This window comes from Odontesthes bonariensis, chromosome 11 (genome assembly GCF_027942865.1).
Source record: "Odontesthes bonariensis isolate fOdoBon6 chromosome 11, fOdoBon6.hap1, whole genome shotgun sequence".
Lineage (NCBI taxonomy): Eukaryota > Metazoa > Chordata > Actinopteri > Atheriniformes > Atherinopsidae > Odontesthes > Odontesthes bonariensis.
The window spans coordinates 37,449,961-37,467,777 of NC_134516.1; the positions used below are offsets into that span (position 1 = coordinate 37,449,961).

Here is a 17,817-nt window from a genome sequence, read left to right on the forward strand (position 1 = left end):
TAAAGCGAGAAAAGCGATCGAACAACGCAGAACAAAACCAAAAACCGACCCAAAGCTCTCCGAAACACATAACACGAGAACACAGAAGCAGGGAAAGGACATGACAACACAAGAGGGACAGAAGACAGATAGAACTGATGACCAAGGAGGCTCCGGCCTACCATCGCACACAATACACAACCACCCACAAACATACTCAGGGAGCGTCAAAACTCCAATACATACATCACATGAACAAACAACACCTTTGGAGACACCGAGAAAAACAGTCGAACAATACCAAACAAAAACCTATGAGAATCCAACACCCACCCAACCACAGACCATGAGGACACAGAATCAGGAGAAAGAGACAACACCACAACAGGGAAAGACAATAGATAGAACAGACAAACAAGGAGGCTCAGGCCTACCATTGCACACGGCACATAAACAACCACTAACATACTCAAGGAGCCTCAAAACTCCAATACACACGGCACATAAGCGAACAACACCTCCAGAAACACCAAACAAAACAGAACCAACTACCAAAAAAACAAAAACCGACCCGATAACCACCCGTAAACAAATGGAACCACGTCGCACAACCCAAACAACCATTTTACCAAGAACCAGCCTCAATGTTCACGAACATTTTGGCAACAAAATGCAAAACTGGTCCTTACAACCCGACAAACCGTTCATCATCTTCGGCGACTCAAACCTAAAAAGGCTACCAATAATCAATAACGACCAGGTCCAAATAGACAGCTTCCCAGGAGGGAACCTGACTCACGCCATCAACATCCTCCGTAACAAAACACCGGTTTCGGATACAACCCAACGGGTGATCCTCTCGTTCGGAGTAAATAACAAAGATTACAACGAACACACCACGCTCAAGAAATTAATTTCAAGACTAATATATACGGCACAAAACACCTTCCCATACGCAAACATCTATTTCCAAGCTCTGAATTTTTCAGACCAACTTACAACAAACCAAAAAAACAACCTCAGACAGTTCAATAACTTCTTGAGGGAAATTTTACAAGATAACAACATCATACCGCCACTAACTAACGACAAATTTGCCACCACAGCCGACCAAATACACTGGACCCCAGCCACAGGCCGACACATGTGGAACCTCTGGAGGGAATCTTTAAACTAATACCCTCATATGAACTTTCTCCCCCAACCCCCAACCCGCTGGATAAGGCAGTAATCAACCTATCCACACTTAATTTATCAATTCACGGTCCTAAATTATTGGCCAAGGGCCTGTCCTTCGTCCCGATGGAAACCAAAATCAAAAACGTACGGGAATCATTCAAAATGCACGTCCAACAATATCACCGAAAACTCAAACTAGCCTCCTTTTTTCACAACAAACCACAGGCCCCAAAACCTCCACCATTCAAAACGCCTTCCACCTGGGAACCACCCCCAGCGGACCTACAACCCCCAGTCATGGAACTAATTGAACAGCACAGAAAAACAATTAACAGAATCCAAAAACAATCAGAACCAGACAACCTAAACAAAGAGGAGAAAAAAGCTCTTAAAGAACTCCGCAATAACCACTCTATAATAATAAAACCAGCCGACAAAGGATCCAGTGTGGTCATCATGGACCGACTAGATTACAAACACGAGGCCCTGCGCCAGTTAAATGACGCAGAATACTACCGCCCCCTGACAGAACCCATCTACCCACAGACAACCAAGAGAATCCAAAACATCTTGGAAAACCTCTTCAAACGGAAATTTATAAACAAATCACAGTTACAATTCCTACAAGGCGAACAACCACATAGACCACGCTACTTCTATCTCCTACCAAAAATCCATAAAGAACCCGAAAAATGGACAATTCCAAACAAAATCCCCGCAGGTCGCCCCATAGTCTCGGACTGCAGCAGCGAGTCCTACGGCTCGGCACTATTTCTGGACTACCATCTAAACCCACTGGCCAACCGTCATGACAGTTATATCAAGGACACACAGGATTTTCTACAGAAAATCACGGCCCTTAAACTCGAACCAAAGCGTATGCTCTTCACGGCAGACGTGGAGAGCCTCTACACCAACATAGAAACCGAAAAAGGCCTACAGGCCATCTCCGAATGCCTACAAAACAACCCAGACCCAACCCGACCAGATACACAAATCCTTGAACTCCTCAGAATCAACTTAGAATGCAACGATTTCTATTTTGATGAGAAATGGTATCTCCAGGTTAAAGGCACAGCCATGGGTAAGAGGTTCTCCCCAGCCTATGCCAACATCTATATGGCTAAATGGGAAAAGGACGCCTTCCTCAAATGTGACAAACTCCCATTAGCCTACTATCGATACCTGGATGACATCTGGGGTATTTGGAACCACTCGCCGTCCGATTTTGAACATTTCATAAACACACTCAATCAACACCACCCATCCATCAAAATCAAACCAACCACCAGCCACGAACAAATCGATTTCCTCGATACAACTACCTTCAAAGGACCCGATTTCCACTTAACAGGGAAACTTGACCACAAACTCTTTGTTAAACCCACAGACACACGTGCACTACTACACAGAGACAGTTTCCACCCCAAACATACCTTCTCGGGTATCGTTAAATCACAGCTACTACGATACGCACGAGTCTGCTCTCGTGAAGCGGACAAAGAGGAGGCCACAAACACACTCTTCAAAGCTCTCAAACACAGAGGGTATTCACGCCGAGCGCTTAGAAAGATCAAAAGTGACCATAACAAACCAAACAATAAGACCCCTGAACAAACAGAACCAGAACAAACACAATAAATAATCCCACTAACCGGATTCTACTCCGGCCACACACTAAAAGTCCACCAAGAACTCAAAAACAACTTTAAAAGGAAGCAACAGATCCACCCACCACTCCAAAAACTGAGAGTTATATCAGCCTTCAAAAGGAACCCAAGCCTACAAGACCTACTGGTCAGATCAAAATTCACTTCCGAAGAAAAAAGACACAACTAAACCACCAAATAGGAGAAACCACCATCCGAAGCACCAAAAACAACAAAAGATGGCCCATCCAACCTATAATCACAAACAACACCAAAAAAATCATCTACCTGATTTGGTGTAACAAATGCAAAAAACAATACATAGGGGAAACAGGACATTCCCTAACAACACGGTTACATGCTCACACACACAACATCGAAAAGAACAGAAAATCTGACACACCGTTGGTCCAACACTTCCAACAACACAAAATAGAGAACCTAAAGGCCAAACCAATTCAACACAATCCCCAATGGTCACAGGAAACAAGGAGAAAACAAGAACGCATCTGGATCTACCGACTCCAGTGCAAATTCCCAGACGGACTAAACACTAGATTTGACACTTAAAAACTTAAAAATGCCAAACCAACAACTTCAAAATAGAAGTATCTATCAACCCCTACCTGAATCCCCACCTACTAGCCCTTAATTCAACATTAAACCCTTATCTTCACCTTATCCCCGACCTTAACCAACCCTAAATCCAACCCCTACCTCAACCCTAACCTTAACCTTTACCCTAACTAGTCCTCCATCCAACCCCAAAACTTAACTCTAACCACAACCTTAATACTTAATCCAACCAACCCTAATTCCAACCCCCACCTTAACCCTGAACCCTAACTCCTACTAAATCCTACAACCAACCCCAACCTTAGCCCTAACTTCAAACAGTACCTAATCCAAACCTAAAGGGTTAACTCTAACCAACCCTTAACCCAACACCCACCTTAACCCTAACCTTTAACCCTAAAACTTTAAACGAGCCTAAATCCAAACCCTAACGTTAACTAGGCCCAACACCAACTCTTACCTTTACCTTCACCCTAACTAGACCTCATTCCTACCCCTAAAACTCAACCCTAACCTACACCTGAACCCCTACCTTAACCAAACCTAATTCCTACCCTACCATTACCTTAAAACCCTAACTCTAACTAATCACATAACCAACCCTAAACCCCAACCAACCCTAACCAACCCTAAATCCAACCCCTACCTTTACCCTTAACCCTAACTTTAACTAGTCCCAACACCAACCCTAAACTTAACCCTAACCCTAACCAACCCTAACTAACCCTAACCCTTAACCTAACCCCAACCAACCCTAGCCAATCCTAACTAACCCTAAACCTTACCCTAACCCTAACCAACCCTAAACCTAACCTTAACCAATCCTAACTAACCCTAACCCTTACCCTAACCCTAACCAACCCTAACAACCCTAACTAACCCTAATCCTTACCCTAACCCTAACCAACCCTAACTAACCCTAACCCCAACCCTAACCAACCCTAACCAACCCTAAACTTAACCCTAACCAATCCTAACTAACCTTACCCTCACCCTAACCCTAACCCTAACCAACCCTAAATTTAACCCTAACCAACCCTAACCCTTACCCTAACCCCAACCCTAACCCTAACCCTAACCAATTCTAACTAACCTTACCCTCACCCTAACCCTAACCAACCCTAAATCTAACCCTAACCAATCCTAACTAACCATAACCCTTACCCTAACCCTAACCAACCCTAACTAACCCTAACCCCAACCCTAACCAACCCTAACCAACCCTAAACTTAACCCTAACCAATCCTAACTAACCTTACCCTCACCCTAACCCTAACCCTAACCAACCCTAAATTTAACCCTAACCAACCCTAACCCTTACCCTAACCCCAACCCTAACCCTAACCCTAACCCTAACCAATTCTAACTAACCTTACCCTCACCCTAACCCTAACCAACCCTAAATCTAACCCTAACCAATCCTAACTAACCATAACCCTTACCCTAACCCTAACCAACCCTAACTAACCCTAACCAACCCTAACCAACCCTAAACTTAACCCTAACCAATCCTAACTAACCTTACCCTCACCCTAACCCTAACCCTAACCAACCCTAAATTTAACCCTAACCAACCCTAACTAACCCTAACCCTTACCCTAACCCCAACCCTAACCCTAACCAATTCTAACTAACCTTACCCTCACCCTAACCCTAACCAACCCTAACCAACCCTAAATCTAACCCTAACCAATCCTAACTAACCATAACCCTTACCCCAACCCTAACCCTAACCAACCCTAACTAACCCTTACCCTAATCCTAACCTTAACCAACCCTAACCAACCACAACCCCAACTTTACCTTTAACCTTAACCTTAACTAGTCCTCAACCCAAACCTAAAACTTAAAGGCCTACAGAAAGCTGACACTACACCCAATACATAATGATAATACATACACAGAGGAACAATAATGATCATTGGACTCTACACCAAAACATTTCATAAACGCATGAAATTTGCGATTTTGAATTTGCCGCTAGGAAACCTTCCTGGAATTCCAGACTGGGGGCGGGGCTTCCGTGTGACGTCACAAGTGCCATGGTTTTTCCTGGCGGCCTCAGTGTTGCCAATTTAGCTAGATTTAGCGACTTTTGGCCATCTCTGGCGACAAAAAAAAATAATCTAGCGACTTTCGGGCTCAATCTGGCTGAATCTAGCAACAATTCAACTTGTTTTGTGAGTGACAAATCAGTTGCCCCGCGTCACCATACAAGCCGAGACAGAAGCACTGCAGGACGGTGGCAACCCGGCATTTCCTGTCAAAACCGCAGTTTCAAGCTAGCTACAACGAGGGTAGGTTCACTTCCTGTTTTCAAAACAACAACACGTAATGGCTTTCCCTATGATAAAAGGCAACGGGTATTTTATTTTGTCAAAATAACCGGAAGTGCGTTGCTCACTGCGGCTAGCTTTAGCAGCGCCGAATTCGTCGGAACAAAATGGTAAACAGCCGGTATTTTGTCAGGTTTTCAACACGTTGGGGATCTAAACGACTACTTTCTCACCTGAAAAGTTTCAAATATTGCGGGGACAGAGGAAGCAGAGAGACCTGCGGTCGGAACTTGTGTCTGTGCCTCCCTGTCCGCCTGCCTCCTCTCTGGCAAAACAAATGATGATGGGCTTTCCTCATCACCCTTCCTCGACCTTAACCCTTACCCTTTCCCCTACCCTAACCAGGGTCTGTATCCCTTTCCTTCCCCTTCCCCTAACCCCAACCCCAACCCTAACCCTATCCCTCCCTCCCTCCCTAACCCTAACCCCTTCTCTAAACCTAACCCTTTCCCTAAGCCTAACCCTAACCCCTTTCCTAACCCCAACCCTCTCCCTTTCCCTAAACCTAACCCTAACCCTCTCCCTAACCCTAACCCCTTTTCTAACCCTAACCCTTTCCCTAACCCTAACCCTAACCTCTTTCCTAACCCTAACCCTCTCCCTTTCCCTAACCCTAACCCTTACCCTAACCCTAACCCTAACCCTGAATCTCTTCCTTTCCCTAACCCTAACTCTTTCCCTAACCCTAACCCTAACCCCTCTCCAAACCTTAACCCTTACCCTTTCCCCAACCCTAACCCTAACCTTTACCCTAACTCTAATCCCCTTCCTAACCCCAATCCCAACCCCCTTCCCAATCCTAACCCAAATCCCAACTCTATCCCTTACCCTAACTCTAACCCTAACCGACTCCCCTACCCGAATCAGGGTCAGTATCCTCTCCCTCCCCTCCAAACCAATCCCTTGGACGGAGACGGCCTGGACCCACCTCATACATATACACATGAACACACATACCCTACACCACACACACCTTCCTCACCACCACATCTCATACCGTTTGTCTCCACCTTCTCACACCAAATTACTGGATTACACAAACTAATAAAACACAACTTCTCCAGATTACAGCTCCAACACCCCATTTTCAAGAACCACCGTATCATATCAGCCTACAGAAAACACAAAAGCCTCCAATCCATTCTCACCAGATCCAAATACTCAGATCACAGACCCACACCCCAACTCAAACATAACCACTATTACAAGAATAGGAAATTCATTTATAACCCACACCTTGACACAGCTTTCCCCATCCTAGGCTCCTTATCCATTACCACCACCAACGCAGTTTACATTATTACATGCACACTCTGTCACAAACACTACATTGGTGAGACAAAACACTCAATTCACACCCGCCTCTCTCAACACCTTTATAATATTGGGGAAGGTCGACTCCACACCCCTCTGGTTCAACACTTTCAAGCCCATTCATCCACTTACCTGGTCATATCCGGTCTACAAAATAACGACCGCTGGACTTGTGGGCAGAGGAAGAGAGCGGAGAAAATTTGGATTCACAGGCTTGGGACGACCGTGCCGGGAGGACTCAACGATATATGATAGCCCACTCCTGTGGCACCTCCTGGCGCGGTCCTCCCAGGCCTGGGCCTGAATTTTAAGTGACCACACGGATCCCAACATTTTAACCGACGATATGGCAGAGGGGTTAGAGCCCCGGGTCTGCCCACGGGCGGACCGGGGTTCGATTCCCCTCCGGAACACGATGTTTTAATTTTTAATTTATAATTATATTTGTGTATTTATTAACTCAATCTTAAATTATTTATTTATCTATTTATCTATTAATTGATTTAATTTACATTTTTGGTTAGGAATAGGGGACCCTTTGTTACTAACTTTTATTATCTCTTTATCGTGTGTTTTTACTGTGTGGTTATTAGCACTTTTTATTATTGGCACTTTGGTCTGCACTTTATTAATCCAAGCACTTATGGGTCCCCTACCCCTCGCCCTTGTTTGCTTTCCATTATTATTTGTTCTAAAATAAAAATAATTTTTTTTAATAATTTTATTTCTTGGGATCCGTGTGGCCCTGGCAGGGGGTGGATCCGGCGCTGCGGCCCCCCCCAGGGGCTGCGGCTGTTGGACCACACCCCGGCTTTTGATAGATTTGACCCCTGCAGGCCCCTCTCTTCCTCTGCCCAGGTGCTCTGCCTGGGGATCGAACCCGTTCCTCTGGTGGGGGAGCACACCTTTTTACTTTTTCACCATCTTTCCTCACAGTACAGTTGGCCAGCGCATATAAGTTTAACCCAAACCCATAACCCTAACCCCAACCCCAACCCTAACCTTAACCCTAACCCTGACCCTAACCTTAACCCTAACCTTTACCCTAAACTCACCAATAACTAATCCCAACCCTAACCCTAACCTTTACCCTAAACTCAACCATAACTAACCCCAACCCTAACCTTAACCCTAACCCTAACCTTTACCCTAAACTCAACCATAACTAACCCCAACCCTAACCTTAACCCTAACCCAAACCACAACCTGAATCTTAACCTTAACCACAACCAGACCTTAACCATAACCTTTACCCTAACTCTATAAAACGGATCACATACGTACAATTTCAAACATGATAACACTGTAACAGAAAAACAAGTTTTTCTCTAAAAAAATAATTAAAAATTTTATTTCGTACATTTTTGTAATTTTGAATAAATTAAAATAATAAATTTATTAATAAATAAAGTTTTCCTTAAATTTAATATGTTTTTCTAAAAAAAGAATATTTCCCTTAAAAGAAACTTAAATAAGCTTAAAATACACCAAAAATAAGGAATAAACGAATAAATAGAAAAATAGGGAGTAGAATAAAAAGTAAATGAAAATTAAATCCAAAAAGAATCAAAATCAACATTATTCCTTTAAACCCTCTGCTGGACAAAACCCTTGAGAAGGAACCCTTAACCAACTAATAATAGTAAATTTAACAAACATCTCCAAAACTCTAAATAACGAATCCACTGGAACAATACCTGAACCCGCCAACAGGGGCAGAATTTCCTCTTACAGGGATCCTCCCTTATAAAACAGATAACATACGTACAAGTTCAAACACTATAAACACTGTAACAGACAAATAAGCCTTCTCTAAAAAAATTAAAAATAAATTTTTTTTTTTGAATAAATTAAAATAAATTAAAAAATAAATTTATATTTAAAAAAAAGAACTAATTTCTTTAAAAGAAATTAAAGAACTTAGAAGATACAAAAAATAAGGAATAAACGGATAAAAAGGAAAATAGCAAGGAGAATAAAAAATAAACAAAAATTAAATCCAAAAAGAATCAAAATCAAACATATTCCAAACCCTCTGCTGGACAAAACCCTTGAGAAGGAACCCTTAACCAACTAATAATATCAAATTCAATAAACATCTCCAAGACTCTAAAGAACGAATCCACTAGAGTAATACCTGGACCCACCAGCAGGGGCAGAATTTCCTCTTACAGAAGTTTCCCTCATAAAATACGAGACATACTTAGGAGTTCAAAACCTTTTTTCTCTCTTCCTCTCCCCCCCCCCCGCAGCACACAACACACACCGATACGGACCCTGGGTCCACTACAACCACATTATAACATAAACCCAAAAATGCACGTGTAGCGTAGTTGATTCTGCGTTGTGTCTTGTGGGAAATAACAGCCAGACAACAGCTGATCTGAAGGCACCTTTAATGCTCCTGCATTCAAATAGCAGAAAATAGCAAGCAGAAACAGGCTTTACTCATCGGTGTTCCACAGCGCCTTCTCCCACAGAATCCGAACAGAAAGAAGAAGTGCGACTTGTGTAAAATAACACATAATAAAATTAAAATAAGTACAATAATTAATTACTAAACCCAAAAATGGGCTATTGAGCTCAAACCCTAACACCTAACCCTTGCCACATCCTCAACCTTGACTTATTCTGCTCCAATACTCTGAGTTAAATCAGGTACTGATAAATGCACACTTTGGACAATACAGCCAACGATACACAGAAACAAATACAAAATCCACCCCTCCCTCCTTTTTCCCCCCATCTACCTTCTCTTCCTCTCCACTTCTCTTCCTTATCTTCCCCTCCCTCTCACCCAACAGACAGTACCAAATCCACTCCACCAACCAAAATATTACAACAAGAATCAACAAAAACCCCCCAACCTTTAAAATAAATAAATCGGCCACCCTAACGAAAAGACCACATTATAACATAAACCCAAAAATGCACGGAGTTTCCCACGGCCTCCTGAGTCACTCCAAGACCACTCCAGTACACGCAGCAGACATCAGTCGGGTCCTGAGTTGACAGTGCACCCCCCTTGGCCCTAACTCAAACTCCTCTGATCGTACAGGAGACAGAACTGGAAAATCACATAGGAGGGGGCTATTGAGCTCAAACCCTAACACCTAACCCTGACACTAACCCTAACCCCAACCCTGACCCTAACCCTGACCCTCACCCTGACCCTATCCCCGACCCTAACCCCAACCCTGACCTTAACCCTGACACTAACCCTGACACTAACCCTAACCCCAACCCTAACCCTAACCCTGACACTAACCCTAACCCCAACCCTGACCCTAACCCTAACCCTGACACTAACCCTAACCCCAACCCTCACCCTGACCCTATCCCCGACCCTAACCCCAACCCTGACCTTAACCCTGACACTAACCCTGACACTAACCCTAACCCCAACCCTAACCCTAACCCTGACACTAACCCTAACCCCAACCCTGACCCTAACCCTAACCCTGACACTAACCCTAACCCCAACCCTGACCCTAACCCTGACACTAACCCTGACACTAACCCTAACCCTGACACTAACCCTAACCCTCACCCCGACCCTGCCCCAGACAGATTGAACCATGTGCATCACGTCATGTCAGGTGAAATAATGCAAGAATCAACAGTTTGTTGTTCCTCTGCCAGGAATAGAGCTCAGCTCTCCTCTGAGCCCATTCCACAGCTTTCCTTTATTCAGGACACAGTTCATACACGTTCAACTGCAGAGAATCCTGCTGCTCACCAGACAGCAAACAGAGGGAAAAACAGCATCTGACCCTAAGAGTGGAGACCCTGGGACCCAAGGAAAGGTGGCACTCTGTCAGCAGGGTGCAAAGAATGCTGACTGAGCTGATGGGTGGGACGCTCTGCTCCCATCAGACCAACTTTAAGCAACATTATTATCTGATCAGCTCACACCTGAGCTCCGGCTCCCCTTTAAAGGTTTAATAAAAAAGCAAACTGCCCCTTTAAGACTCTATGCAACACACATCTGCATGAACCCGAAACCCAACGACAGCATGACTCAGAAAAACAGAAAAACACGTTCAGCATCCCATCCACACACAAAACAGCATATTTATGAGCCATCACAGGGTGGAGCGCGTCCAACCACACCCGGAAACCGGGCGTGTGCGCTCACTGCCATCCACAGCTCATTGGTGAGCCTGCAGTTTGCTGAGATTCTACACTGCAGTGCCTGTGGTGGGAGGGGCTGTGGAGGATAAAGAACAGGAACACAAAGAAAAGGACCACGTAGTCTAAAGAAAACACAGGAACCGAAATAAGCCCTCAGAGCGGTCAGAGTTCAGTCTGAGAGCTGGGGGCAGCAGCTCAGGGCAGCAGCTCAGGAAGGGCCTGCAGGAGCTCCATGGCCCTCTCTAACAGAGGAGCTAACATCTGCTTTAAGTTGGAAATCCACACATGGAATTCCTCTGGAGTGTTAGCATTAAGCATCTTCAGGATCTGGCCCCACAGAAGGTCTGGATCTGCAACGACACACAATCGTAGCAGGGTTTTAGCCAGAGGAACCAGACTTGGACTTCTGTGGTAGCAGGCAGGGTTAGAGATGCGAGCTGACCTCAGGCTCAGGTTTAGCTAGCGAGCGAGCTGACAACAGGCTCAGGGTTTAGCTAGCTAGCGAGCTAAGGCTCAGACTAACCTTCCCCACCTCCTGAGTCTGACACTTGAACTGGGAGGATCGGTTTGACTTTTAAAGTCAGAGAGCATCAGCTTCCCTGTGGACTCACTGGATGCTCTAACAGAAGGCTAATTAAATCCACTCAACGCCTGAAAGCCTTTTTACGCTGCCATGATCAAAGTGAACCTTTCCAGGGATCCTTTCCATCACAACTCTACAGCCAGCACTGCACCAGACAGAAGAGGGCTGCAGCTCTCTGAAGCTTGGCTACAGTAAACCCGGCCACACCATCAGACCTCCTCCTGCCGTTTCACAGAGCAGAACACAGCTCCACCTCCCCACGATGACACCAGGCTGCAGCAACACCACCATGACACACCGAGCCGGACCAAAACACGCCCACCGCACGGTAGCCCACCACACGGTAGCCCACCACCAGCGTGAGGAAGAAAACCACCAGCTGCTGGGTGTGAGCCCACAGCAGAAGCTGTGAGACAGGACATCCCAACAGAGAGTCAGGAAGGAAAGGAGGGCCCGACGCACTCCCACTTCACTCCTGTGGGTTCACTTCTGTGGGTTCCTGGTCAGAGGAAGCTCATGTCAGAGTGCAGAAGCTGTGAGACTCACCTTGAGGCTGATCAACGGGACCTGTGGGGGGGGGGACACAGGAGAGGTCAGTCTGCATGTTAATGATCAGAGCCCATACTGCTAACATCTTCCAACAACTATTCATCACGCAGGCTCATCATCTTAGCTCAGCAAACAATTAGCCTTTAACCTTTTAAAAACAGCTTTTATTCCCCCGTTACTGCCTAAAGGAGAGCAGAGAGCAGAGTCTAACGGGGAAGTTAGAAGTGAGTAACCCCAGAGGACGTACCGTCAGGATCCAGGCCAGGGTCTGATGCACGGCCTGCAGGCAAAAGGAGAAGGAACATGCTCAAGTTAGACACCATGTGACCCTTTTCTACTTTCTACTTCTCCAAAGCTGGAGGGCTGTGGCTTTCCATCTCCCTCTTTGTTTGGTCCAAGACCAAATCCTATTTTTGGATCCTATTTCTAAAGTGCATTGAAAAAAATAAAATAAAATAAAATAAAAAAAAATAAAATAAAAAGTTTCAGTGCAATCTGTTGGTTTCCTTAGCTAGGAAACTGTTTTTGAATTGGCTCTATATGAACGAATTGGATTCTTTTATGAATAATTATGATTACAATTAATTGAATTCCAATTGGCTTGAATTGGACTTTATAATCTAAGTGCCTTGAGATGACATTTGTTGTATTTGGCACTATATAAATAAAAATGAATTGAATTGAATTGAATTGAATTGAAATGACTGAAATCCATCCATCATCTTCCTCTTATCTGAGGTCGGGTCTCAGAACCAGCAGGTACCCCTCTCCCCCTCTCCAGCTCCTCCTGGGGGTCCTGAGGTGTGCCCAGGTCAGATGGGATATATAATCCCTCCAGTGAGTTCTGGTTCTGACCCGGGGCCTCCTAACCAGGAGGCTTCCTAACAGATGAACCCCCTCAGCTGACTCCTTTCTATGTGGAGGAGCAGCGGTTCTACTCCCAGCTCCCTCTGGACGCTGGAGCTCCTCCCCCTATTTCTAAGGCTGAGCCCCGCCCCCCAGACAGTGGAGCTCCTCCCCATTTCTTTAAGGCTGAGCCCCGCCCCCCTCTGGAGGAAACTCATTTCAGCCGCTCGTATCATTCTTTGGGTGGCAGACCTGTGGGCACAGGGAGGGTTCTATGGTTTCTGGGTTAATGTGATCCAGCAGCAGTTGTGCAGCAACTTGTGATTCCCACACATCAATAGCGGAGCAATGACTCCGACTGGAAGCTTGCTTAGGTTTCACTACTCAGAGGGTGGTAGTATCAGCTGTAGCTAATTTACTGAGGGAGGGGGGCACTTTGATAACATTTAATAAGCAGCTGACACTTCAGAGGAATCCAAAGCCAAATCTAAATGTCTTACCTCCTGAACGACCTGCATCAGGTTTGTAATCACCTCCACTCACGTCAAACAGGTCCGAGTCATCAAAGCTTCCCCCGCCTGGAAGAAACCACCAGCATAATGCAGTTTACATTCCATAGTTTAATTCCATAGCATGTACAGAGACAGATGCTCCCTCAACACTCGAACACAGGGAACATGGATCAGTGCATGAGCTGGAGCCTGAGCCTGAGCTGGAGCCCGAGCTGGAGCCCGAGCTGGAGCCCGTGCTGGAGCCCGAGCTGGAGCCCGTGCTGGAGCCTGAGCTGGAGCCCGAGCTGGAGCCCGAGCTGGAGCCCGAGCTGGAGCCCGTGCTGGAGCCCGAGCTGGAGCCCGAGCTGGAGCCTGAGCCTGAGCTGGAGCCCGAGCTGGAGCCCGAGCTGGAGCCCGAGCTGGAGCCCGAGAGCTGGAGCCCGAGCTGGAGCCCGAGCTGGAGCCCGAGCTGGAGCCCGAGCTGGAGCCCGAGCTGGAGCCTGAGCTGGAGCCCGAGCTGGAGCCTGAGCTGGAGCCTGTGCTGGAGCATGAGCTGGAGCCTGAGCTGGAGCCTGAGCTGGAGCCTGAGCTGGAGCATGAGCTGGAGCCTGTGTTGGAGCATGAGCTGACTCACCTCCTCCACTCTTTGGTGGTTTGACAGGGGGCTTGTCAGTTTGGGGGTCTGTGGACACAAAGACACAGAGTCAGGAACAGAAAGAAAGCTTCAGATGAAAGAGCCACTTCAAGTCCAAACCAGTCAAACAGCTTTACCTGGTTTCAGGGTGTCCTCCAGATCAAATCTATCGAAGCCACCTGGAATTAGCAGTTACAAACCGTAAACGGTCACTTCACCTGACAGATGCACTGACCGTGCAACATCTGTGAGGCCAGATGTGAGCCTAACCTACCAGAATCTCCAGAACTTGGTTTCTTGGGTTTTTCAGCGGGTGGATCAACTGCAGAAATAAAGACTGAGTTACACAACAGATCACCGGGTTTGTAAGCAGGTCAGACCATGGGGGGGGGTTACCTGCTCCAAACGAATCCAGGAGGTCCAGCTCACCTGAGGAGGAAGGAAGCAGGATCAGTTCAGACACCATGAGCAAACAGATGTGGCAGAGCAGAGTGAGATGATCTAAAACATGCCAGGCCACCTCGGGCCGTAAGGCCACCTCGGGCCTTATGGCCACCTCGGGCCTTATGGCCACCTCGGGCCTTATGGCCACCTCGGGCCTTAAGGCGTTCCAGTATATTCCAGTCTTAATTGCAACCCAGTCTTCTATAAGGCTTAGCCTCAAATACACCACAGAACACTTTGCAAAACACATGCGGTTACTTTAGTAACCTCAGCCCAAAACAAAAAACAATTGGAATCCTTCAAATTGCCACTTTTACAGGGATACGTCCGCTGGCTTAGTTAGAAGCCAGTCCGTGGATGCAACGGGACCTAGATTGTACAATTTTCCATTTAAAACAATCTCTGGACGAATTTACCTCACGAATTTCTTTTTTGAAAAAAACACCTCGCCTTGTCGTTTGAAAAAACCCCCCTGGGGGAATAAAAAAACACCACCGATTACACTCTAATAAACAAGGTTATTGGACCTTAACTCCAAACTAAATAACCTACTGCGTTTGACCACTGCATTCTAACCTTCCCGTCGACTTTAGTAATAAAAGGACTCCTCAGCCCTCTAGGAACCGTATCACCATTTGAAAAACGCCTTTTCCCTCCATTTTCACCGTCGTGTTGAACCAAGGTAACCCTTAGTTCACAAACCGAGGCACACCGGTGCCAACACGCTATAAGAAAAGTAATCACTTCAAACTAAAACCGAACACAGGGCAAGCTACAAGATAAACTTTCTATCACCTAATCACCTCAAAATTGGACACAGGGTTAACCTCCAGACTTGATCACCTGGGGGGCTTCCAATTAGGTAGAACGTACGGTGATAAAACAGCTGAAACGTTCTATAATCCTTTTTGGTTCACCGCTGACGAGTTACCCCTGAAATTCTGTTAGGAAAACTAGTTTAGCTACCTGATAGCCTGGAAATATCCCTGATATCTCCATACTAACAGCGCTACGAATCATAAACACAGGACCAATAAATAGCAACATAAAATAAGACAGGGACAAGCCGCAAACCGCACGAACCGACGTTTTAACAACCAGTTAAAATGAACCCGAACAACGCAACCGCGTGGACACAAGTCCTGTTAGCATACATCCTTCATGTACATTTACAGGAGGTTGACCCAAATGAAAAGGAAAAAGAAAAATTTGAAAAAACACTAGACGAAATAGAAAAAATTCCAAAAAAACAATTTTACTGGCTACTTAACCTAGCCACGGCCAGAGCACAGACTCAATTTAAACCAAAACAGGCGACCATTGCTAAAGCGAGAAAAGCGATCGAACAACGCAGAACAAAACCAAAAACCGACCCAAAGCTCTCCGAAACACATAACACGAGAACACAGAAGCAGGGAAAGGACATGACAACACAAGAGGGACAGAAGACAGATAGAACTGATGACCAAGGAGGCTCCGGCCTACCATCGCACACAATACACAACCACCCACAAACATACTCAGGGAGCGTCAAAACTCCAATACATACATCACATGAACAAACAACACCTTTGGAGACACCGAGAAAAACAGTCGAACAAGACCAAACAAAAACCTATGAGAATCCAACACCCACCCAACCACAGACCATGAGGACACAGAATCAGGAGAAAGACAACACCACAACAGGGAAAGACAATAGATAGAACAGACAAACAAGGAGGCTCAGGCCTACCATTGCACACGGCACATAAACAACCACTAACATACTCAAGGAGCCTCAAAACTCCAATACACACGGCACATAAGCGAACAACACCTCCAGAAACACCAAACAAAACAGAACCAACTACCAAAAAAACAAAAACCGACCCGATAACCACCCGTAAACAAATGGAACCACGTCGCACAACCCAAACAACCATTTTACCAAGAACCAGCCTCAATGTTCACGAACATTTTGGCAACAAAATGCAAAACTGGTCCTTACAACCCGACAAACCGTTCATCATCTTCGGCGACTCAAACCTAAAAAGGCTACCAATAATCAATAACGACCAGGTCCAAATAGATAGCTTCCCAGGAGGGAACCTGACTCACGCCATCAACATCCTCCGTAACAAAACACCGGTTTCGGATACAACCCAACGGGTGATCCTCTCGTTCGGAGTAAATAACAAAGATTACAACGAACACACCACGCTCAAGAAATTAATTTCAAGACTAATATATACGGCACAAAACACCTTCCCATACGCAAACATCTATTTCCAAGCTCTGAATTTTTCAGACCAACTTACAACAAACCAAAAAAACAACCTCAGACAGTTCAATAACTTCTTGAGGGAAATTTTACAAGATAACAACATAATACCGCCACTAACTAACGACAAATTTGCCAACACAGCCGACCAAATACACTGGACCCCAGCCACAGGCCGACACATGTGGAACCTCTGGAGGGAATCTTTAAACTAATACCCTCATATGAAATTTCTCCCCCAACCCCCAACCCGCTGGATAAGGCAGTAATTAACCTATCCACACTTAATTTATCAATTCACGGCACTAAATTATTGGCCAAGGGCCTGTCCTTCGTCCCGACGGAAACCAAAATCAAAAACGTACGGGAATCATGCAAAATGCACGTCCAACAATATCACCGAAAACTCAAACTAGCCTCCTTTTTCACAACAAACCACAGGCCCCAAAACCTCCACCATTCAAAACGCCTTCCACCTGGGAACCACCCCCAGCGGACCTACAACCCCCAGTCATGGAACTAATTGAACAGGACAGAAAAACAATTAACAGAATCCAAAAACAATCAGAACCAGACAACCTAAACAAAGAGGAGAAAAAAGCTCTTAAAGAACTCCGCAATAACCACTCTATAATAATAAAACCAGCCGACAAAGGATCCAGTGTGGTCATCATGGGACTAGATTACAAACACGAGGCCCTACGCCAGTTAAAGCTGCAGTCTGCAGGATTTGTTGTTGTCATACGTTAAGTCCTCATTTTTGGCATTTTAAGAGTTTACATGATCTATCAGAACGCTTGAAGTTGAAAACGGTGACCTCCATAGTCGCAAAATGCAAGA

General features: G+C 45.6%; 1 protein-coding gene across 13 annotated transcripts in view; it reads right to left on the reverse strand.

Annotated features, from left to right (window-relative positions):
* LOC142391928 (uncharacterized) overlaps positions 1-17,817 on the reverse strand; it is a 100,450-nt gene that overhangs the window by 34,456 nt on the left and 48,177 nt on the right. For all 13 annotated transcript variants that reach the window (XM_075478108.1, XM_075478113.1, XM_075478111.1 and 10 more), the window contains 7 exons: positions 14,667-14,699; positions 14,545-14,592; positions 14,408-14,449; positions 14,271-14,318; positions 13,646-13,723; positions 12,547-12,579; positions 12,297-12,317 (listed from right to left, as the gene is read on the reverse strand). In XM_075478108.1, the coding sequence (XP_075334223.1) occupies positions 12,297-12,317; positions 12,547-12,579; positions 13,646-13,723; positions 14,271-14,318; positions 14,408-14,449; positions 14,545-14,592; positions 14,667-14,699 (303 nt within the window). The remainder of the gene's footprint in view (positions 1-12,296; positions 12,318-12,546; positions 12,580-13,645; positions 13,724-14,270; positions 14,319-14,407; positions 14,450-14,544; positions 14,593-14,666; positions 14,700-17,817) is intronic.